This window comes from Dasypus novemcinctus, chromosome 1 (genome assembly GCF_030445035.2).
Source record: "Dasypus novemcinctus isolate mDasNov1 chromosome 1, mDasNov1.1.hap2, whole genome shotgun sequence".
Lineage (NCBI taxonomy): Eukaryota > Metazoa > Chordata > Mammalia > Cingulata > Dasypodidae > Dasypus > Dasypus novemcinctus.
In genome coordinates, this window is record NC_080673.1 from 170,681,696 (window position 1) to 170,706,639 (window position 24,944).

General features: G+C 34.9%; 1 protein-coding gene across 13 annotated transcripts in view; it reads left to right on the forward strand.

Annotated features, from left to right (window-relative positions):
* ARAP2 (ArfGAP with RhoGAP domain, ankyrin repeat and PH domain 2) overlaps window positions 1-24,944 on the forward strand; it is a 226,810-nt gene that overhangs the window by 178,155 nt on the left and 23,711 nt on the right. For all 13 annotated transcript variants that reach the window (XR_011649522.1, XR_011649516.1, XM_058299917.1 and 10 more), the window contains 2 exons: window positions 542-670; window positions 13,917-14,056. Coding sequence is in view for 11 of the 13 variants with exons in the window: in XM_058299917.1 (XP_058155900.1) it covers window positions 542-670; window positions 13,917-14,056 (269 nt within the window). In the remaining 2 variants the exon portion in view is untranslated. The remainder of the gene's footprint in view (window positions 1-541; window positions 671-13,916; window positions 14,057-24,944) is intronic.

The following is a 24,944-nucleotide window of genomic DNA, read 5'->3' on the forward strand; positions in this document are numbered from 1 at the left end:
ACTAATTGGTTTTGGGAATATCAGCTACAAATTGTTCACTAGCATTATTCAAAAATTATAAAATGGTAATATTGTTGGAATACACAAAGATAATTTATGCTTTTTACTAATAATGAACAAGATTTATTTTGCTCATCCTTTAGAATTATTGAAGTACATGTGCAAATAACTCTCTCCAAGGAAACCAAAATGTTACAGAATATTGTTTAAATTAAAAAGATACAATAAAACAATCATTTCTTATACAATATTATTTCTAACATTTCATCTTTTAAAAAAACACCTGATTTTTCTTAAATAGTTGAGTAGTAAACAAATGTTCCCATAGAGATTAATTTATAGAGAATATTCTGTACTTAAAGGTGTTCTAAATATTAGGATCTATTGTATGTAGTCCTAGTGCTATTATTGTGTGACACAAGATACAGTTATGGATTGTATACAGATCTTTTCAAAAGCATGTTTAAACCTATAATATAAAATTAAAATTTATGCCTTCATGTTGTTCTTTTCCATTTGACTTGGGTTTTATGTTTTGCAGAACGCCCTCTTCACTACACAGAAAATGTATTGGAGCAGGTGCTTCAGTGGAGTTCATTAGCTGAACCTGGATCTGCTTATCTAGTGGTGAAGAGATTCTTAACCATTGACATGATTAAACACTATAGCGGTAGGTGCTGTTATTTCACATTGCAGCTATAATTGAAAATTCAGTAGCTAAAGGATAGTTATTATGGTACAAGTGGTATTTGAAAATCTGTAAAGTGAATAGAAATCAGAAAATCTTCGAATTGTGGAGAAAAAAATAAAAATAGATGGATAGGAATATCAGAGTCAGAACTTTCCTAGTGTATAGCAGTATAATAATACTTGGATGATTTGATGGTACCTAGATAAAGGTTATAGAATAAATTATTTGTGTTTTTATGGGTTATTTCCATGCTTTCATGGTTTCTTAATTTTTATATTCATGATTAGTTTTCCTTATGTTAATATTTAAAGTTCTCACAATGTTCAAGAAATGCAACCAATGCAAACTCTTAGTTTGAGTCCTACAAGTCTTTTCTTCACAGTTATTTTGAAGAGAAAAAAATAAGTATGAAATAAACAACTCCCAGGAATGATAGTTGTCACCCAACTGGGAGAAGGTATGTGCACATGTAGGATTAAATACATATGCATTAAGACTTTGTGTCATGTAAGAGATATCAGAAGACTTTGTCTTAAAATTCTTTCATTATTCTGTAGCCTGGTCATTAACTACTGATCAGAAGAGATTTCCTGCCAACTCTAAAAACTAAGGCTTGAAGTTTTGTAAGATGAAATTTACTACAACTTTTATAATTAATAATAATAATTATCACATATCATTAGTTGAAGCTCATTTAAACTTTTTAATTCCCTTCTAAATTTTAGCATTTGAATTTTACAAATGAGAAAAGAGAAGCTCAGATAAGTTGGATATAACACCATTCTTAAATGTGGATTTGAGAACCGATTGATCATACTTATAATTATAAAAAAGAGCAGGGTGAGGGTGATATAGCTCTTAAACTCTGTAAACCATAACTAACTGGTTAGTAGCAATAGGTCAGTAAGCTCTCAATTGTACCAAAGTTAATTTGATAATGGTTTCATGACTCTGTCCCTTTTACTTATACTTACATGAAAGTATTTATTTTTATAAAACACAAGCAATATAATGACATTTTTGTCATTTTATTCTTACATCTAAATAAAACTAGCAAGTCTTATTCTTTTGCTGTAGAAATTTAGCTTTTCAGAGACCTTTATCTTATTTTAAATTTCTTTACTACTTCTACAGATGATGTTGCCACATTCTTCTATATCTTTTTAAGGGTTGCAATAGAAATACTCTCTAGTTACATGCATGCAACATGAATCCATGGCATAGAGCAATGCTTTCTTAACCTGGGGAAATTTTGCCCTTCAAGGGACATTTGGCAAAACCTGGAGACATTTCTGACTGTCACAATTTGTGTGAGGGGAGTGGAGAAAGTATTGTTTCTGGTATCCGATGTAATATTTGTAAGTACCTTACAACAAAATTTATTTAGCCCCCAAAGTCAATAGTGCTAAGTTTGAGATATCCTGATTTAGATAATCTATGCAATCTGTTCTAGCTCTCAAATTCTATTTTTCTTTCACACTAATATTGGTTTAAAGAAAAGTATTGAACCTGTGAATCAATTTCTGTCAACACTATGAAATAAATAAGGCAGGTTCTCATGTTTGTTTGTTTTTAAGAACATAGTCATCTTTTCAGATAAATGTTTATTTTTCTGGTGAGACTCTTCCTATTTATTTTTCTAATATTCTTCTGAAATTTCTCTAGTTCTTTACCTTGCAGAATGTTTGAAACCTACTTTTACCTTAGAAGTTGTTTGAATGCTAGTAGATTGGCCATGTGAATAAAAGTAGATGATCTGAAAAGTCTATGATATAAAGAAAGGTTGAGAGGAGGGGAAGGAAGTAGGGTGAAGTAACCAAAACAAGAATACAAGTGCCATTGATCTTTGAAAAATAAAGCCTCAGCAGTCTACAAATTGAGCTGGTTTAGAGCAATCACCCCTGAGGAAAAGTTCTTATGTTGCTTAAGAGCAAGAAAAAATGATAGAGTGGCAAACTATACATTGGTGCTATTTACAAACTGGGTAGGAAGACTGGGTGTTAAATTGAAGTCTCACACATTCCTAAGCATCCTCTTTATGTGGAAAAATGAGAGTCCTTCTGTTGTGAAAGCATCAAGTTTTGTTTTATTTTTTTCATTTGATTTTTTTTTTTTAACTTTAAAAATTTTAAGTTACAGAAAAGTTACATCGAAAATACAGGGGATTCTATATACCTCATCTCCTCCCTCTCTCATATTTTGGCCTATTAATAACATCTTACTTGAGTGTGCTTCATCTGGTACAATTTATGAACAAATATTGAAGGTTGCTATCAACCATGGTCAGTAGTTTACATTATGATTTCTACTTTGCTCCACACAATTTTATAGGTTTTGACAAAATGTACAATGGCCTGTATCCGTCATTGCTAAATCATACAGAGCAGTTCCAATGCCCTAAAAATGCACTATGTTCCACGGATTCTTTCCTCCCACTTCCCACAGAATCTATGGTAATCACAGTCTTTGTATCAATGTTACAAGTTCTTCCATTACTACAATAATAATAAGTCTACTTCTGTCCAGGGTTGCATTTGCCCTTTATGTTGTTCATTCCTCAATTTGGTTGAGACAAGGCATTTTGCATAAGAACTGGAGAATCCAAATTGTGGAAAGACTGTTGCAAGCTTAAGTAATATTTTCAGTGATTAGAAGAATTCCCTAGAATAAAATGGCAGCAAATATTCATTCTATTCACATACCTCCTTCGTACCTCTAATAAGATCAAAACTGGAAGCTATGAAACATAATACCCTTGAATCATTACTAGCTCATTTTGCCTGACCAATATAGAACTTATTACTGTAATATCTTTAATTCTACCAGAAAATTAGATAGTTTTACTTGGAAAAAAAAGAATCACACTTTAGAGCAGCATTTCTTAACCTTTTTTGTTCCACGGAACACTTTGCTAGTCAGGTGAAAAACATTGTATTAGTCAGCCAAAGGGGTTTTGATGCAAAGTACCAGAAATCTATTGGCTTTTGTAAAGGGTTTTTATTTGGGGTAGAAGCTTACAGTTATCAGGATATAAAGCATCCTAAGTTACTTCCCTCACCAAAGTCTATTGCCACATCTTGGAACAAGACAACTGCCAGTGTCTGCTCATTTCTCTCTGGGCTCAGCTGCTCTGTTCTCTCCACAAGGTTAGGTATAGACCATTAGGCTCTCTCACTTCCCGGGTCCTCTGCCATGTCTATGGAGCCATCTCCATTCCTCTGTGTTGTTCTTCTGTGTGTTTGCTTCCTGGGGTTCCAGCATCCAAAACTCCCTTGTGTCCTCCTCTCCATGTCCTTACTTCACCAAGCTCCACATCAAAACTCCAACTCTTTCCTCTGCCATGTCATCCGACCGATGTCCTACTGATGTGGCCCAATCAAAGCCTGAATCATTATTTAATCAAGTAAAAGTGAAACCTCTGAATCTAATCTAATCCAATATGCCCAGAGGAACTGACTAGTTTACAAACATAATCCAGTATCTATTTTTAAAATTCATAAGCAGTATCAAACTGTGACAACCCTGGACCACTTACTAAGTCCACACTATACCGTATATTATTTAATAAATATATCAAACCTGCACCAACACGTTCCCACAGGAAAAATGAACTTTTAAATTTCAATTCAAGCTCATGGACCCCTTGTTAAGAACCCCTGCTTTAATCTTTCACTGCATTGTCATGCAGGACAACACCAATGTCCCACAATTGCCCCCATATTACACCTATTCTTCCCCCTCCCATCCCTCAGAATCTCTCGTGGCCCCTGCCCTGATATCAATGCTAAGAGTTCTTCCATTTCTAGAATAATAATACATCTATAGTAGAATAATAATAAGTCTAACTTTAGTCCATTGTTCATTCCCCAATCTTGAAGATTTTAGAGTGGTGATTCATACTGTGGTTCTAATTGAGAAGGGACTTAGATCCCGTGGGACAGATGGATGTAACTATCTTGCTTGCAGCTGCAGACACTCTCTGTTACTTGGGATGGGCATTGTCCATCATCGTATCCTTGTTAGTTGTCCCGGGTGATTCTAATAACTGGAGAATAGATGTTGCAACTGCTGAAATTCAGGGCTCAACTGGCCCACGCACGGACTGACCAAAGAGTCAAGTCTCTGGGACATGTATTTATCAATTATAGTGCTAATTATAGGTTCAAATGAAAGGGGCCGAAGAGCCATTTGTAGAGAACCTAATTCTGTTACACTGGGGAGCATAATTTCCAAAGTAAGACCCACTGACAGGCTGCTGAATTCCTGAGCTGTCTGTATTTAATTTTTGTTGGGACACCTTGGTATAATTCTTATTTTTTTCTTTTTGAGGTACTGGGGGCCAGGGATTGAACCTGGGACCCCATATGTGGGAAGCTGGCACTCCACCCAGGACCTCCCATGTGAGAAGCAGGTGCTCAACTGCTTGAACCGTATCTGCTATTGTATATTTTGTCATAACCTACAAAATTGTGTGGGACAGAGTGTAAACTATAAACTGGAGTCCATGGTTAGTAGCAATGCTTCAATATGTGTTCATCAGTTATAACAAATGTACCGCACTAATGAAGGATGTTGTTAATATGGGAACTTGTGGAAGTGAGTGGGGCATATGGGAATCCCTTATATTTTTTTATGTAACATTTATGTAATCTAAAGTTTCTTTAAAATATAAAAAATTTTAAAAACGCTGCTTTAGAGTAACACCGTCAGCAACCATATTCCTTGAACCATTTCATGTTAATTGTAATGTATTTTCAGTTCAAAATAGTAGTACCTATGAAGTAAATGTTTAAAAATACATTTTTAGTTTTCTAACCCATGAAATTTTTATAAATATTTTTAATTATAACTTGATTTATGCTCAGATTGTAAAAGCAAAATAATCTTTCATTATTGTTGGTTCTGCATCTGTTTGAATTTAGAATTGTCATTTTAAGGAAGCTTTTAGCTTGGTAGGGGGTTTTTTTTGTTTATTTTTAAGATCATTTCTTAAGTTATGATTTTCCCTATAGTTGCGTCTTGTAGCAACCTGGAACTTATCACTACCCCTTATGGGGTGTGCTTTGTGTTAGATTTTAGGTTGATAAGATATTCACTCTACTTTTTCTCTGTGTTGGTAAATTTCTCCTAAATCAATCACAATGACCACCTACTCCAGAATTATTGCTCCATTCTTCACTTCTATTATACTGTAGAATTGGAATCTAAAAGAAAGTAATGAAAGTACATCAAATGTGATTTCTGTAATTATGTTAATAGAAAATCAGAATCATCTCAGAAACACTTATTGCTTTTCCCAGCAGAAAGGAACAGAGTTAAAGATTTCTTTTACTAAAGATTTTTTTGTTCTAACCAGTGACCAAGGTATAGATCGGAGCTTGAAAATAAAGGTTTATGGTTGCAACCACATTTTCTCTCAGTTAACAAATAACTAATGTATTAATATTTCGTTAAAACCTAAAGGACCACTACCAAATCCCTTGTACTCTGTCACCACGTACACATAATTGGTACCCAACTGTTGCAAATTTTACTCACATCTACATCTCTGTCTACCTATTTATCCACACAGAGACACATATCTGTCTGTGTATACATCTATATATATATACACACATACATGTATATATATGACTTGTACTTCATCAATTGCCCGATAGTTTTTCTGATTAACCGAACAAATTATAAGCATATATTGTATGACATGCTTTCACCACTGTCTTGCTATCTCAAAAATTTTATCAAATAACAAGTATATTGCCATAGTTTAGGGGTATTAATTTCCTCAATTTTCTCACTTTATCTGAATAGTTGAAACATAGCCATCCCAAGTAGGAATGATTTTAGAATCATCCACACTTAATTCTGCAGTAATGGAGTAAAATATGCTACTTTAAAAGTAGTATATGAAAATAAATGAATTTCTGTTGCCTCTACTTAAAAATCAATTCTGTGTTTTTCAAAAGCAGCATTTTATTTCTTAGAAACATTTTGTACCATTGTCATTATTGTAATGAGGAGTTAACTAACTTTAAAAGAAAAACAATAGTCCTAAAATTTATTTTCTACTCCATGGATTATGACTGAGACATTGGAATAGGGAAAATAGAACTTCATTTTAATTGTCATTTAGACTTTGTCATAGCTAATCTTACTAAATCATCTTTTATTATCATTATCTCTTACATGGAGTTAAATTTCTACATTTCTTTCCCAAATAAACCATAAATTTATAGCTTCTGCAAGGCTCTGGAATAAATAATGTTTGTATTGTGCAGTGGTATTTTAAGCATTAAATTCTATAAAATTATCCACAATGAATGTGATACATGGAGATCAAGTCTTAATGATTTCAATGGGAAGGAATACTTTTTAAGAAATGAGATATAACTCAAATGCAGATAGATCCCTGTTCTAAATTTAGATTGCTACATATGACAGATTCTTTGGAATTAAATTTGCATTAGAGTAGAGTAGTTCAAATTGTAACTGCTTCTGGCACATTCAGACCTGAAAAGTAGAGCATCCACTATCAACTGACTTATGGAAAGAAGAGAAAATTCCGTAAAAAATAATGAGTTCATGAAACCATGGTCTAACAGGAATTATTTATATCCCACAATGATCAAATCTTTTTAAAATCCAAAAACAAGTAAATATTGAAGGTAAGACCTAGCCCATTTCAAGTCAGAAATATTGTCTTGGAAATTGATGGTAGTGCTTGTATTCCCGATGCAGTGTGAGTGGCTGAATTAATAGTTTAATTCAGTAGTGAGAAAACCAGTTGGTGAGTTTTTGTTATTGCCCAATGTTTTAGTCAGTCAAAGGGGTGCTGATGCAAAATACTGAAATTGGTTGTTTTATAAAGGGTATTTATTTGGGATAGGAGCTCACAGATACCAGACCATAAAGTATATGTTATTTCCCTCACCAAAGTCTATTTTCGCATGTTGGAGCAAGATACCTGCCTACATCTGTGAGGGTTCAGGCTTCCTAGGTTCCTCTCTTCCAGGGTCTTGTTTCTCTCTGAGTTCAGGGTTCCTCTCTTCTCAGGGATTGCTTCTTCCTGGGCTCAGGGTTTCTCTCTTCCTGGGGCTTGCTTCTGTTTCCTCTGTGAGCTTACTGCCTGGGGTCAGCTCAAGGCTTCAGCATCAAACTCCAACATCAAAAACATTCCAATTGTCTTTTGCCATGCCTTTTATCTGCGAGTCCCCATCCACCAAGGGGCAAGGACTCAATGCCCTACTGACATAAGAGATTTATTTGATTACTTAATTCAATATAATCTCATGCCCAGAAGAAAAGACCAGTTAACAAACGTAATCCAATATTTCTTTTCGTAATTCATTAATAATATCAAACTGTTAACCCAATAAATTCATGCAAGAAACTACTGTGGAAGAATCTGTTTCATGCAAGAGTCTCCTGTAGAAAATTAAAAGAAATATTAAGCATAATCTCTACTCACATGGAACAGAAAATCTAGATATGTGAAGCCTATTTACATATACAAAGACAGAATACAATAAGTGACTGCTTTAGGGTGGGAGAGCTTTCAAACTCAGAAGAGTAATTCAGTTACATGGTGACTGATACCTTTTCTAACACCGAATATCTCTCTCATTCAAGGAAGTTTAGTGTTTCTTGTGGATGTTGTTTCCTGTGACAAGACTATACCTGTCTTGCTCATTCTTTTATTCATTGAATGAAAGTGCCTGTTGAGTAAACTTTTTAAAATATAAATGAATAAGTGAAATGTTTTGTAACTGAGAAAGTACTAACAAAAGTTCAGTGGATTGCAAACTCACTTTTATCTAGGTTAGATCATCACCTTGAAAGTTGCATGTAGTTCTTGCTCTGAATGCTTGCATGAATTATAACTGAGACATTGAGATAAGGAGAATAGAAGAGGTTGCTGCTTGGGAGTGACTGCTAGTTAACCATTAACCGCTGCTTCTTGAACACAAGTAATGTAAAGGAAAATAGGGGGCATGTTTTGTTTATCCTAAGAAACAGAGTACTTTCAAGCAGCTTATTATGTCCAATTTAGTTTCTAGTCTGTCACAGAGTTAAATTTTACTAAAAAGCATTTTGAGTGAATCATATAATGAGTGAATATTTCAGTAATTCTCCTTCCTCCAAATATAAAGAATGCATGTGTTCTATACAGTCAGTTCTATACAAAAGAAAATACCCACAATTTGGAATTAGGAAGAACTTTTTAGATATTAGACCGCAAATATTGTCAAATCTCTATTCATCCTGGCATATTTTCAAGGGAACGTCTTTCATGGAAGCTGTCCATTTATGTCCTTTAGCACTTAGATTACATGAAAAGGGGTGGAACTTGGAAAAAGGAATTCTTTCAAATAATATGTTGGCCTGAGGAAATAGCCTTTGCCAACAAAAGATGTGACACACATAGATAACACATAGAGTAAATCCCTTTCTCATACATTCCCTCGTCACTGTTCAGATCATAGCAACAGGAGAAAATAAAATTTCATACTTACAGTGCATTTAATATGTGCCAGATGCTGGGCTAAATGATTTGCCTACACCATCTCATTTAATCTTCCTAGAAGGCTTTTGAGGCATTTACTAATACTTACTAGACATTTTCCAAATGGAGACCATGGGATACAGGGCTATTATACAACACTCAGGGCCTCCTGCTGATAAGTGGAGGAGTAGGTTTTACAGCTGACACCTTCCAAATCTAGGCTGTATATTCTGTCCTTAATGGCGTACTGTACTAAAAGCTAGGATAAATCAGATGTCAGTTTTTTAGGATCTTATAAAATCAGACTATTATTCATCAGGCTTTTGAAAAGGTAGTTCTGTATATATTGTTTACTGTAGGCTCTTCAGTACAGAGAAAAATGACGTGTGTCCTCCATTAATTAAGCAAACACATTCTGTTTACTGTGTGCCAAGCACAAGTGGTCTAATCCATGATGTGAGTACTATCATGTATTCCATTTTGCAGATGAGAAAAAAAGGAGGTTTAGAGGTCACTGCCCTAGGTCAAGTAGAGGATGTGGTTGTTATTCAGGCCCAGGCAGTCTACCTCCAGAGTGTGCTGAGCCACAGTTCAACTCTTACATAGGTGAGAAAGGAAAGACCAAAGCACACATTGTTCTAAAAAGAAAATATGAAATTATTGTGTATTTGGAACTAAATTAAAAAGCAAATATGACTTTTTATGCTTTCATGGGCTAAATTATATCTTGGAGTTTGGGGACATGAGCAACAAGTATGAACTGGAATAACTGGAAAAATTTTCATGGATGATTTGGATCTAGAAGCAATGGTAGAATTTGTGTAGACTCAAGGAGAATAGAATTTCTTTCAGATTCATTCAGGTCATGCCATGGAGACAGAGATTGTTTTTCAACATTGTATTATGACTGACTGAATTATAATATTAAATCATTCATGGAGATGGGTTAAAGTCCGGTTTATTTAGCATTTTAAAAATGAAGAAAAATGATTTAAATTTAACATTAGGAAAGTAAGACTTTAAATATTAGAAAAGTAGAGCTTTGAACAGGATATTAATATGAAGAAAATAACGTTTTAATAACACAAATCTAGAATTCTGTCCTGAAGTCATTGGAAAGGCAGGGCATGAAGGTTTAGAATCCTGCAATCTTGGTATAAGGTACCAAAGGCAAGAGTTAGGGTAATGACATTCAGAATGAAGTGGAGTTGTACCCCAATGAGAAATTCTGAAAGAATTGCTTACTGACTGGATATGGAAAGTAAAGGGGGGTGGGTGTATGTTTCTTTGTCTTCCTCTCTCTCCCTCCTACTATCTCCTTCACTCTCCCCTTTTTTCTCCTGCTTTCACTCTCCCTCCTTCCCTCTACATTTCTTTCCCTTTCCACTCCTCTTACCTCTTTCCCCCATGCTTTTTTCCCTCTCCTCCCCACTCTCCCTCTTCCTCATTCTTCCCCCTTTTCACCTTTCTTTCCCTCTCTTTACCTTTCTTTCTCCTCTTCCTTCTCATCTCTTACCAGCCCCCACAGATCAGTTATTTTATTAGGATTAAGAGCAGGTAGGAGTTACTGTTTTGTATAAAACCCTGAGCTTTTTAAATGGTTTGGAACACCCCCCTCTTTTTTTAGCATTAGTTTCATTGTTCTAATAACATAAGTCACCAGCCATTATATTTCTTTTCTGTTGAAATAAATTTGGTGATTTTGTTTTGTTTCATATAAACTGACATTTTAATAACTTTTCTCATTAATAAGGAAATGAGAGTCCAGTGTATCTAAGAATTTCAGTTTGTTTTGTTACATATGATTTTAAATTCTTAAGACCTTGCACTAAACTCCTACCTAGACTTCTTTTTCCTAGCAACCATGAAGAAGTAGGGAGGGTTTTATGATTCAGTAGAGGTCATGGTATGATTGGAATGAAAGACAGAAAGATAGTGGTTAATTGGATACATCCCAGGATCTTTCTCTGGGGGAATAAAATGCTTTGGGAGTATATTAACTCTTCACACCTGTTATGCTAGCAAAACTATTAGGTGGTTTTTCCTAGTTTCTTACTTAATGGCTTGCTTCAATACATGAATTGTGTGCAATAGCTGGCTTCTTTTTTTCAATTAAAAGCAAATATACATGCTGTGTTCTTTTTAATTCTTATTACAAAGATTTTTTAATGCATATTAATATGTAATACCACACCTAGGATTGATATCAGGGGCCATGTAATATGTGAAATCAATATTTTTGCTTAGATCAAAGGAATCTGATAGGGGTTGAATGGCTGTATAACAAGTTGTTATGGCAAAAGAGACTGCTTTAATATAGTATTGGAAGTACTATGTTCTAAAGTCATAAGGACCAGAAAAATTTAACATCTTAAAAGGGGAGTGTGCAATGGTAGAGTACATGAGTAGAAGGATTCCAGGGAAGAGGAAATCCCAGAGCGTAGATGGAAATCTGCAAGAATCCCAAGAATTAGAAAGCAGAGAACCCAGTGCAAAGATTTGAAAAGCAGAAATTTAAACTTCATCTCAAAAAGGATGTTCAGAGAATGAAACCTATGCACTGATAAGCTAAGTAGGAGAACTCAAACTTACACCAACTGAACAGCAAGTATGTGGACCCAGCTGGTATGGACATTTTTACTAAGCCAGATTCTTCTGGAGCAAGTATCCTCATAAGCTTTCTGCCTAGGATGGTATAGGGAGTGAAAAACATGAGTTAAGTACCCCCAAGTTGAATCACCAAGCAGTACCTTAGGATTAATTCCATGCTTATATGTGAGTTATAAATAACTTATTTTTAAATTTTTAAATTTTTGTTTTCTCATACTTAGACTTGTGAACATTTGTGTATTACTTGCTGTATAAGTAAAGGTTTTTCCCAAATCAACCAAACAAGGGATTGTTGTTTAAGACTTAAGTGTTCTCCTTTCTAAAGCCTTTCACTTTTTTTTAATAGTGTCAGAAACTATAAATGAATTATTAAAATTGTATCATCTTAATACAACTACATTGTTAAGATCCTACTCCTGGTAGTGTCCAGCTCCCTATCTTTTGTGTGCATTATCATATATAATTGCTTCAAGCATCCTGCAGGAGATATATCATTATTCCCTAGTTACAGGAGAACTGTGTCCTGGTTTTGTTTTTTTTTTTAAGATATTTAGATTACATAAATGTTACATAAAAATGTAGGGGATTTCTATATGCCCACTCCCTCGCCTCCCACATTTTCTTTCATTAATGTGGTACGTTTGTTACAATTGATGAACACATATTGGAGCATTGCCACTAAGCATGTATTATAGTTTACATTGTAGTTTACATTCTCTCCCACACAATTTTGTAAGTTATAACAAGATATATAATGGCCTGTAACTGTCATTGCAGTGTCATTCAGGACAGTTCCCAAGTCCTGAAAATGACCCCATATTGCACCTGTTTTTCTCTTCCCTTCCTCTTAGAACCTCCTGTGGCCACTGCCTCCACATCCTGACTATTTGACTTCAGATTGCTCTTTGTCTCCACTGTGCTTCAATTCTCATGCAGTCTTTTGAATATGTTAATCTGGATTTCAGGGAAAAGTTTTAGACTGGTGATATAAATTGATAAGTTTATATATGATATGTTAGTCCCAGCTGCAAAAACAAATACCATACAATGGGTTAGCTTACTAGGAATTTTTGGCTCAGGGTTTCAAGGCTAGGCAAAGTCTAAAATTGAGGCATCGGAAAGGTAATGCTTTCTCTCTAACGGCTATGACATTCTGGGGCTGGCTGTCGGCAATCCAAGATGCTTGTATTTAATGTCGCATGGCAATGTTCATGCCTGCATCTTCTCTCTCCTCTGGGTTCCACTGACTTCCAAATTCTTCTCTCTGTTTCTCATTTCATTCTGTTTCTAAAGAATTTTCATAAACCAGATTAAAGTCCAACCTGATTCACTTGGGCCACACTTTACCAAGAACATGTCCAAACTGGGATACGCAATTCAATCCACCAAGTATGAAAACAGAGAAATATGTATTTGGTGTTCTAACCAAAGTGCTTTTAAGTATATTTAGTTGAAATGATTTCTCAATGTGAGACACTGACAGAATTGCTGTCAAATGCAGTTTTAGAAGTTTTGCCTTTCTTACCCTTAATCTGTTTCAAATTTACAGTAATTTCTTTCTCTCTTAAAAATCCCTGGATTTCTGGGTCAGAATTCCTGGAGATTATTTTTCATTGTGGCTTTGTATTTTCATTTTCTATACCAATGCTGTTCAAAAAGAAATACAATGTAAACTGCATATGTAATTTCAGATTTTCTAGTAGCCACATTTAAAAAAGATAAAATTAATTTTATTAATATTTTTGTTTAACCCCATAAATATAAAAATGCTATAATTTAACATGTAATAAATATCTTTAAAGATGTGATACTTTACATTTTTTAATACTAAATCTTCAAAAGGCATGTATTTTATACTTATAGCACATCTCAATTAAAACAAGCCACACTTCAAGAGTTCATTAACCATATGGACAGCAAGGATTTATATAGTTTAAATAGCAATACTCCACTGGCACATGACATTCCCAGAAATTAACATTGAGCTTCTTTGTGGTAGAAAGAAAATTTATCACTTTATATTAACAATACCTAAAATACACAAATGTTTCATATTATATTCAAATCCATGAAATGTACATAATTTATAAAAGTAATTCCTGTACTTTATAGAGAGACGTGTACTGGAGTGTATCAAAGAGGGAGTCTTGAAAATTAAGGAAGAACCATCTAAAATATTATCGGGAAATAAATTTCAAGACCGGTATTTTGTTTTACGAGACAGCCATCTCTTTCTTTACAAGGATCTGAAGGTAATTGTTTATATAATATTTGAATATATATATATTTGTTTATATGTATGGGTGCTGGCATTCTAACTTTAATCTTAGTCCTCTCACTTGTAATTCACAGCCAGATAGCAAAATACATAGTAAGTTAATAGTCTCTTTCAGTCTCTGGGACATGACATTAATGTACTCTATTACAGAGAAGAACTTTATGTGGCTTCTCTAAGTGCTTTACATTTTTTGGATAGAGAATGACTTAAGTCTTGAAAAAAAGTCTAATATGTGTTACATAAACTAACAGCATAATAGTCAGCATCACAGTGAATAAAATTCAGAAATGTGCCATACCATAAGGGAAAAGTGGCTTCAGTTCAGTTATTGGAAATTAATAAAAGCTGGAATAAGAAAGAAACCCCATAAGTTAAAGTGAGTCTTAATATAGTTCCTATACATTTGTATTAATTGACTCATGTCTTATTTATTAGTTAAATCATAATGTATTCCCTGTAAATTTGAAGTCATTAATAAAAGGCTTTGATTAAATTTGAAAGAATTCTGGAATGGAGAGGGAAAGTAGAGGTGAAAACAAGGGAGGAAACAAATGATGTAGCTATAAGAATATTAAACTTAGAAATTAGAAAATCTCAACTCCATTAAGAGTTTGTATTTGAATAAGTAACAACCTGGAAACATTCCAAATGTTCACTAATAGGTGAATGGAATAGTCATACTATGGAATAATACACAGCAGTTAAAATGTATGAGTACTGTATTAGTCAGCCAAAGGGGTGCTGATGCAAAATATCAGAAATCTGTTGGCTCTTGTAAAGGGTATTTATTTGGGGTAGAAGCTTACAGTCATAAGGCCATAAAGAATAAGTTATTTCCCTTATCAAAGTCTCTTGCCATGTATTGGAGCAAGATGGCTGCCTTCTCTGCAGGGGTTCAACCTTCCTCTTCCTATGTAGGCTCCATGGTCCCAGCTTCTTCTTCCAGTTTCAGCTGTAGGCTGGCATAAGGTTTGTCTCTCTTCCCAGGGCTCATCTCTTTGCTCTCTCCACAAGGCCACTAAACTATCAGGTGAACTGTTTGTTCCTTCCCCAGGGCTCCAGCATCCAACACTAACTCTGTGTTCTCTTTCTCTGTGTATTTAGTTACCCGTCTTTGATCATCCGTTTATATAACTCACAAAGAGGGTGGGAGGAGGGTGTGGGGACTCAAACCAAGTCACCCTAATGATGTGCTCACATGAAAGCCCTAATCTTGATTTAATAAAGTAAAAAAACCTTTGAATCAAATACAATCTAATATGACTAGAGGAACAGACCAGTTTGCAAACACAGTCCAATATCTATTTTGGAATTCATAAACAATACCAAACTGCCACAAATACTAATGCATGTACAACATGAAGGAATCTTCGAAACCTTGTTAAGCAAAAGAAGCTAGACACAAACTAGTACCATATGTTTCTGATAGTAAGAAGTCTAAGGACAGGCAAAATAAGCAGGCAATGGTAGAAGTCAGAGAGTCATTGCCTAGAATGGGGAAAGGGGTTGCAGATTGCCAGAGAAAAGTCTCAGTAAATAATCTTTTAGGATAATAGATATGTTCTAGATCCTGTTTTGACTGGCATGGGTGTACCTAGTTTTTAAAACTTAAACAACTGTTTTGCATTTTATTGTATGTAAATTAAGTCTCAATAAAAAGTACATAAGTAATAAGAATAGTAACTACTCTCATTTAAGTCCTCAAATTAATCAAATACTTTGTTAAGCACTCCAGGTACATTTGTACTTTATTAAGGGAGAGATATTACCCATTGATAAAGGAGATGTTTGTGGCAGTGACTACAATTAGGCCTGACAAATAACACACAATGGGTTGTCTGGAGTCAATAAATAATAGGAATTTATGGTCTCACATTTTCAGAGGCCAGAAAGCTTGTTTCTTACTATATGGCAATGTCCTCTTCTTTCTCTTCAGGGTTCCAATTGACTCCTGGCTTCTAGCTTCCAACTCCTTTCCATGGCTTTCGCTATAATGCCTCCAGTAAGAGGATTAAGACCCATCCTGATTCAGTTGGCCACACCATAATTAAAAATAACATCTTCAACATGTCCTATTTACAGTGGGTTCACGCCTATAAAAATGGATTAAGACTAAGAAAATGCTTTTTCTTTTTTTCTGGAGTGCATTATTTAATCTGGAACCCAAAAAGACATGTCTTCCTACATGCAAAATACATTCAATCCATCACAAAAGACTCAAGCCATTTTAGAACACTATATCCAAAGACTCATCAAGATCAGTTATATGTATGGTCTGTCCTAGAAAATATTCCTCTCTCTTCATGGATGTGTGTAAACTAGAATACAAGTTTATCTGCTTCCAAAATACAATGGTGAGACAGATATAGGATACGCATTCCCATTCCAGAAGATATAAATTGGAAGGCAAACAGGGACCACAGGTCCCAAACAGATCTGAAACCCAACAGGGCAAACTCCATTAGATCTCAATGTCTGTAAGTCATCTCTACATCGATGCTTTTTCCTCTGGGCCTGCTGGAGCAGCATCTCCACCCTTTCTAAGTGCTTACACGGTAGCCATAGTCTTCATATGCTGGGGCTTGGTCCCCATCCTTTCTTAGCAACAGAATTGCATACTATTTCTGCCCAATCTTTGTAAGTTTTGGAATAGTGGTTTAACTTTCCCTCAGTGTGGGAGCCCCATCCCTTCCAAGAGAAAGGGCCTGCCCCCTCCAAGCACAGGGATTCCCATTCTTTCCATATATGTGGGTGGGCCCTCTCACTTGGCCCAAGGAAATCTTTTTGGTCCAGACCTCTGCTTCTATCCTTCCTTTAGTACGTCCCTTCTCTGGCCCTTTCAGTCCATATTGGCAGTCCTTCTGTTCACACAAATTTTGCAAAACAGTTCTCAGCTTTGGGTGCAGTTCAAGGGGGTTTAAACCAACAGAAAAAAAAAACTTTCCACAGAACTGTCCTAGAGAACTGCATTTCCAACCCTGGGTTCTTCTGAGTTTTCTAAGTAGATCCATGTTCACCAACAACCTCTTTAGCAAAAGGGTTGTTCACTTAAACTATTCACATGGATCTCTGTTCTCTGGAGACCCACTTAACAGAAGTTCAGAGAGGACCTTGATAGAAATTTTCTCACCATAGTCTTGGAGTATACTGTATGGCGGCTAGGATGAGAATTTTCCAAATCGTTAATTGCTTGTTCTTTTATTAGGGTTATGTTATTTAACAGGTAGCATGTAATTTACATACTGTTAGAGAAAGGTGGCACTCACTGGGACACGGAGACTGATGACTGCAGGTAGAAAGTTTTTTGGGAAGTTCTCCCAATGGAGGGGATCTGAAGAATAGACTTCAGCCCCCCTCCATGCCCCCCAGCATGGCTGGCGTCTGAAGAGAGATTTCAGCCCACCTTTGGCAGAGGCAGTCATGAATTTATATAGTATATCTATAGGTGGGAAAGTGCTTAGTCAGTGGGAGTGGGTGAGGCTTGGATAAGACTCGAGGGCCAATAGGGATGGCTAAGGGATGGTGGGCTAGGAATAATGAATTCTGGGAATGTAGGAGGGGCTGGCAGTGCCACATGGTTCCTTTGTCTATTCTTGTGAGGAAATGAACTGTATCTGAACATGTAGTCTTTGGATGGGGGGCTGTTCTATGTCACGGGCATGCAAGTCACTGTTTGTTAACCATTGTAATCCTTGTGATCTGTTAATCATTATAAATTTTGTAAGGGAGAAACCTCTAAGACAGACCTCACTTTTTTTTTTTCCTGAAGATCAAGCTTTGCTCTATAAAGATTACTGTATGTCCTTTTATATATCAAAGCAAAATAGTGTAACTGATAAGAATAGTTGGTTGCTTTTATGACATAAACATTTTAAAAATAGTTAAATACCATTTTAGTATTGTCAAATCTCTAGGAATTTTATACAATTTAAAAATATTTATATGAACATTTTACCCATACAGATTAGTGTAAGTTTAGAAAATCCCTTTTTAATTTTTATAACACTTTCTAAATATTTCCCATGTGACTTATATCACATGAACTTGATTATTTTAAGCACTTCACTTTTATAAGATTAAAGAACAAATCTTTTACAGTAGTTTGAAATATTCTTTAGGGTTTGGCTTTGAGAAAGAAAAATGTTAAAAGTTGTTAGGTTCAAACATTATGTTCTTAAAAAATAAGACTTGTTTTTCTTAATAAAAGTAATATAAAGTACAAGAATTATTTTGCTAAAACACAGGCTTTTTATTTTTTCTACTGATTATTCAGGAGAGAAACTATACAACCTTTTACTAAAAACAGACTGAGTTAAGAAACTTTAACAGAGAGAACCAAATTTCAATTTTGCATCAGTATAATTTTTGATACTGAGGCTTTTAAAACTTTACAGATTGATCCATTAAGTTTTACCCAACTTTGACCACAAAATTCCTTTTCCCCGAAGCTTTTGCACTTTCTATATCCATTCAGGTTTTGTCCCACATTTTCCTCTTTCTTAATAAGCGGTCATTTTATCTTAGAACAAAATTACTTCCATTTTCCTTAATTAAAAAAAAAATTCTATATACCTAATGTACTTAAATTGTTAAGATGATTTTGGAAACTATCTCTAAACATCTTACCATCAAACCTGTCAGAAAATGACAATTCAGTTAAATTCAAATATAAGTTTTCTTTCTTCATTTTAAATACTTCGATGCAACCATAGTTTATTTGATCAGTAAATTTGTATGAATTTAGGGAGAGCATACTTGAAATATTGCTTTATTCAGTTTACTATTCTATCAGTATTTCAGTGAAATATAAATGAGACATTTACAAAGACACATTTGTGAAACAGCTTTCTGGAGACAAGTTAAGTGAGGTTCATTGCTATCAGGGTTAAGTCCTGATTCGGTTGCATGCTTACGGAAGCAACCATTGTTTTCTATTTTTCTCTTTTCCTTTTTATAAAGTTATTTGGTTTAAAAGTTAACTAAAATTAAAAGCAACAATTTTATTAATATAGCTATACAGTTTCAATTAGAATTAACATGGGAACAGAACAGAGAATATTAATGTTAAGGTTTTTTAAAAAAAACTTTTATTCCTTGTTATTTTTAAAATAATACAGTAAAATTATACAAATAAAACTAAGAAAACACATTTTGTTCAAGTAGAATTGTTCAAATATTTAAAACACCTTAGTTAATATACTGTGAAACTGTAATAAATATTTTTTTAAACATAGGGATTATACTGTTTCCTCAAAAAAAAGCAATGCCATATATACAATTTAATTTTATATGAATTTTAAAACTCATGAAGATATTTTGTTTCTACATTTGCTATATTCTTTGTAATTAGATATATATAGAAATTTAATTAATATAAAACTTGGAGAGAAGGTTTTTTTCTTAATTTTATTTATAAGGACATAAATAAGCATTCAAAATATTATTTTAGATTATACTCTGTTTTGTAATAAGATTCTTAGAATGTAATGTATTGAAAGGCACATTTGCTCTTTTCCAAAAAGCTCTGTCTAAATTTTTGCATGATTTTTACCAGCAGTTCTGTAAATTAATTGGCAAGGGCTGAGTATCTCGGCTCATAAATCTGGATGATAAGATTGAATCTCTGTAAGACCCACTGAATCTTCATTAGGATTTGGGAAATCTTATCATTATAGAATGGGAATTAAGCTAAGTTAGAACAGAGAGGGATAAGATGGCAAGATTTTAAAGAGCAGCAGAAGCTCAGCTCCTCCAATTGCTGGGACTCTAAGAATGTTATATATATATACATGCACTTATTTATCTTTAAGCAATTTGAATAGAGCTGTCAAGAATTTTCACTTGTTAATTTGATATTACTATCTGGAAGTAGGAAAATATACATCAAACAGGCAGACACAACCCATAGAAATACAGAAACCCAGAAATATAAAGCTTACTAGTTTAAACTATAATTTTGCACCTTATCCTGCAATTTCTTATTCTGATTCTAATTGAGCTTTATTTTTCCTTTCAGTAGTCTTTAAGAGCCATTTGTTAAAAACATCCCAATCAGCAAACTTAGTTTTAAATTTAGTGTTGTTAAATTTTTCCCTGAGATAATTAAATTTGGCTAGATCAGAACAGCCCCATTGTGGCCATGCAAATTTAGGTTCGTCAGAAGTTAGCTTAACCCATTTAGCAACTGTTGACACCAGAATTCTTATGTATATAATGTTGTAGTTTGGACAGGTTACCCTTAGAGGTCCCCAGTTGACTTTTTATTATACATTACCCTAGAAACAATAAAATAACAAAAGTTAACAAACCGGAGAGCTCTTACCTTGTGGTTCAGCATTTTTTAAAAATAGATTTTTAAATTTTTTAGAAGATACATATATCATACAAAATGTTACATTAAAAAATATAAGAGGATCTTGTATACCCCCACCTTGAACCCTCCTCACCCTCCCCACCCTCCCCACTCCTCCCACATCACTAAATTTTTTAATCAGTGTGTCACATTCGTTGCACTTGATGAATACATTTTGGAGCACTGGTACACAGCATGGATTATAGTTTACATTGTAGTTTACACTCTCTCCCAGTCCATTCAGTAGGTTATGGCAGGACATATGATGTCCTGCATCTGTCCCTGAAATATCATTCAGGATAACTCCAAGTCCTGAAAATGCCCCCATATCACACCTCTTCTCCCCTCTCCCTGCCCTCAGCAACTCCCATAGCCACTGTCTCCACAGCAGTGATACAGTTTGCTAGAGGGCAACTGTGTCATTGCTAGAGTCACAGTAATTCCCTAAATGGTTCAGTATTGAATCCACAAAGACAGGAGAGCAAAAACAAGCATGGACAGACAGGGGGTTTGGTAATAAGTTCACAAAAGCCTTACCTGGCTACTTGCTCAAGAAAACAGATTTGGACCTCAACTGAAAAAGAGATATGAGCTGGAGCTTCTGACTCACCTCACCTAAGGTCCTGGGAAGGACAGCATTCAATGGACTCCTGCAGGTACTGTGCTCATCTCTGAGGCTGTGGCAGGCAGATGATGCAGTGCTCAATCATATACCACTTCTGACACCAGAAATGTCAACCAAAGAAATAACCAAGAGACCTTCTGTAAAAGCAAGAAAGGAGTTTTATTGAGCAAGAATGTTAATTTGTTCACTATACTTTTCTTTCTTCACAGGGGTAAGGGTATTCAGTTTAGCTCAGTTAGCCTCCTTATCTTTTCATAGCTCCCTGAATAGGAGTTCAGGCAAGTCAAGATGATTAGTAAAGTCATTTACCGTTCCATTTTTACAGTAGCAAGGAGAAACCAGGCTACATCTTCCATAGTTAGCCTTGAAATTTCCTCAGCTAAATATCCAAGTTCATTGTTTACAAGTTCTGGCTTTCATCTGACATCAGAACACAAATTTGCCATGTTCTCTGCAACTTTATAACAAGAATTGCCTTTCTTCCAATTTCCAATAACACATTCTTCATTTCCTTGTAATTGAAGGTAGCTTTAGTGTCCGTATTTCTACCAGCAGGCTCTTCAAAGCAATCAAGGCTTTTCTAACAAGTGCCTTAAAATTCTTTCAGCCTCTACCAATTACCAAATTTCAACAATTCCAGTTCCATATTTTAGATATTTGTAATAATAACACCCTACTTTCCAGTATCACAAACTGTCTTAGTTTCCTGGCTGCTATGACAAATACAACAAATAGGATTGGCTTAGTCATGGGAATTTATTATTTCATGGTTTCATAGTCTGGAAAGCTGGTTTCCTCATGAGGTTGGCAACATCCTGGCAGCTGGCAATCCTTGGAGTTTCTTAGCTTTCCTGTCACAAGATGAAGTCCTGTACTTTCTCTTCTGGGCTCTAGCTGTCTTCTAGGTTCTGGCTCCTCTTTTTGGCTTTCTCTCCATAAGGCCTCCAACAATATGATTAAGATCCATCCTGATTCATTTCTTAATAAAAATAGCATCCTCAAGAGGTCCTGTTTACAATGGATTCACACAGGAATTAAGTTTAATGACTTATTTTTTCTGGGGTACATAATTCAGTTTTCCACAAGGGTAAAACATCAGGGATATACTTAAAAGATCTAGGGAAACTTTTCCCTTTTACTGTATTATCACTTTTGTAGATGTTTTCAGCATTTATCTAAGAAGTACTGTTTAAAGTGAAGAGATTAATACATAAGGTTGAGAAGTAATTAATACTTGGTGTTAACATTGAAGAATTCACCTATAGTTTAATTGTAATATATTCACTTCCTTGAGATTTAAGCAACATGGAGTCAGTTGATTTATAGAGAGAATGAGACAGTAACAGAATCTGGAGAACTTTTTTTAATAGTAAATTAAAAAGTTTACTTAAGTAAACATTGCTTGCATACTTTTACATTTATGGCACTTTGCTATATTCAGTTTTGGACATGTACAAAAAAGGAAATGTAGACTATTGAGATCTGACATATTATGAAGTATTGTTTGGCAGCTTTCCAAAGCTCTGTAACCCCATTTCGTTGACCTCTCCACATACTTTATCTACTTTCCCTCTGTATTTCTCTAGCAGGTAAGTCTCAGGTTGCTTGGAAATAAATATTACTAGCCTTCCACCTTCCGTGTGTCCATCCCTTGTTCTCTTTATTCAAGGACAATGGAATGTCCACTCAGGAGACTAAAAAAGCTGCACTGAATTCTATAGCCCTTATTCGTCTATTCAGAGAGCTCTACTATATACTGTCCTTGAGCTTCCATCTTGTTATTCAAAATGAAGATAGACATCTTTCTGGACATCAAGTGGTTGTTATTCCTCTTCTACTTTTTCAGAATAATGGAGTTTGTAGAAATAAGACACATAAGTATTTGGGGTTATGTGCACTGAACACATCGAATTTTACAGTTAATGAACTTTGGATCTGCGTTTGTGAAAATAAATGCTAGATTTCTCAGTTAGTTCTAGCTACCTGGAACTAAATCTCATTGAATTGTATTTTGTACAAAGGGAGATCTGCCTTGATCTTGAATAGACTGATTTCCATAATCCTCATCTTTCCATACACATAATTTATAAATTGAGGATTACTACTGTAGTTGTATATCTGCCTAGGATATTTAAAAGTCAAGGTGAACCAATAAGTCCCCTTAAGGGATTTATATTTTCCCTGAAGGCCTTCCCTTAAAAGCTTAACCAGTGTCAGGACTAGGGATCCACATAACCCGGGTATTCTTTAGGATTCAATAAATGCCAAGACGAATTCTATCAATAAACCCAAATTAAGTGATTGCAAGTCCAGATGACACATGTTCTAATGTGTATGTTTAAAACATTGTAATATATAATATTTTTCATATATGCAAATGTTAAGCAGCAAAGGAAAAGTAGCTGGATAAACAAAAATAATAGTAGGAAAAAAATTAATGAAAAACAGCTTTTTTCTCATTTTCTCATTTCATTGCAAGTGAATTAAAAAAATTAAAGATTGTCACTCCACTCTAGACTGCCATTTAAGAATATGGATGTAAACCAGCAGTTCTCAGTTTGTGACAAGTACTTTGTTCCTACTACTCGTTAAAGCTATGAAAACCTTAAGTCTCTCTGTGTATAAGGGCTATCCTTATCTATGAAAGCTACATCTCACTTACTAGGATTGTCTTATGCTTTCTTAAATGAGGATGGAGAAAGGGGATTTGGAAATCTACAGCTCCAGGCAAAGATGTGCACAGAGGGAGCAGATTGTTCTTATTACATGTGATTATGTTTTTTCCTGAGTGAGCATATCATTGCAAGTTTGTGAAGTACTTTATTTATAATATCCTTTGTTGGGTATTGAATCTGGTCCCCCACAAAAGGAATGTTCAGGTGCAAACCCCTGGGTCTGTGGGTGTGAACCTACTTGTAAATAGAACCTTTGAAGTTGATATTGATGTGCCCAAACTGAATGAGGGTTGGCCTTGATCCCCTATAGTTGAAGTCCATATAAGCAAAGGAAATTGAGCATGAAAAGAGAAACCACAGGGAGCAACCAGAAGCTGGAAGTCTGGGACTTGGAAGAGAAAAGATAAGACACCCATACTAAGCAAAAGCGGGTTCTGTTCTCCCAGTGCACCTTAAAAATCAATTGCTGAGACACTAGGGTTTCAGAGAGAGTTTATTTGTTGCCCAAAGGAGTACAGTGGCCTAATGGCCCCAAATTGCCTATTGGATCTGCAGAAAATTCTAATATTTTATAACACTGGGTTGCTAATCAATAATTGGGGTGGAGCTGGACACAGGTTCTTTCATTAATAAACAGTAAGGAGCTGAACAGGATGGGGGTGGGTACTAAACCAGGGTAAGTCACAAAGTTACAATCATTATCAGAGATCAAAGTTCCGTTATAGGAAAGTAGAAGGTAGAGGACAGTTACAATGTTTTCCATATGGACATTCAACAGAGGGTGAAGTGGTTACCATCACAGTAGTAAGCATACACAAGGGTAAGCCTAAGTCTAAAGTAACCATAAACAGGGATGAGACATGCTTAGAATGACCATCACAAGAGTTGATTTAGACTAAATCCCACCAGTTTCATGAATTCTAGATATTAATCTTTTGCTACTTTATTATAAAGACATTTATATAATGATTTCATAAATCAAAATTACTTGATAATTTAAACCATCAATTACAACACTGCCATGTATATTCCCATGTAAAGGAAAAGCCAAGAGGCCCAGTGATTGTCAGCCGCTAGAATATATACTTGCCTGGAAGGAAACAAGCTTTCTAAATTCCAAAACTGAGCCAACAAATTCTTATTTTTAAAGCACCCCATTGTATGGTATTTGTTTCAGCACCTAGAAAACCAAGACGCTTCCTCTCTCCAA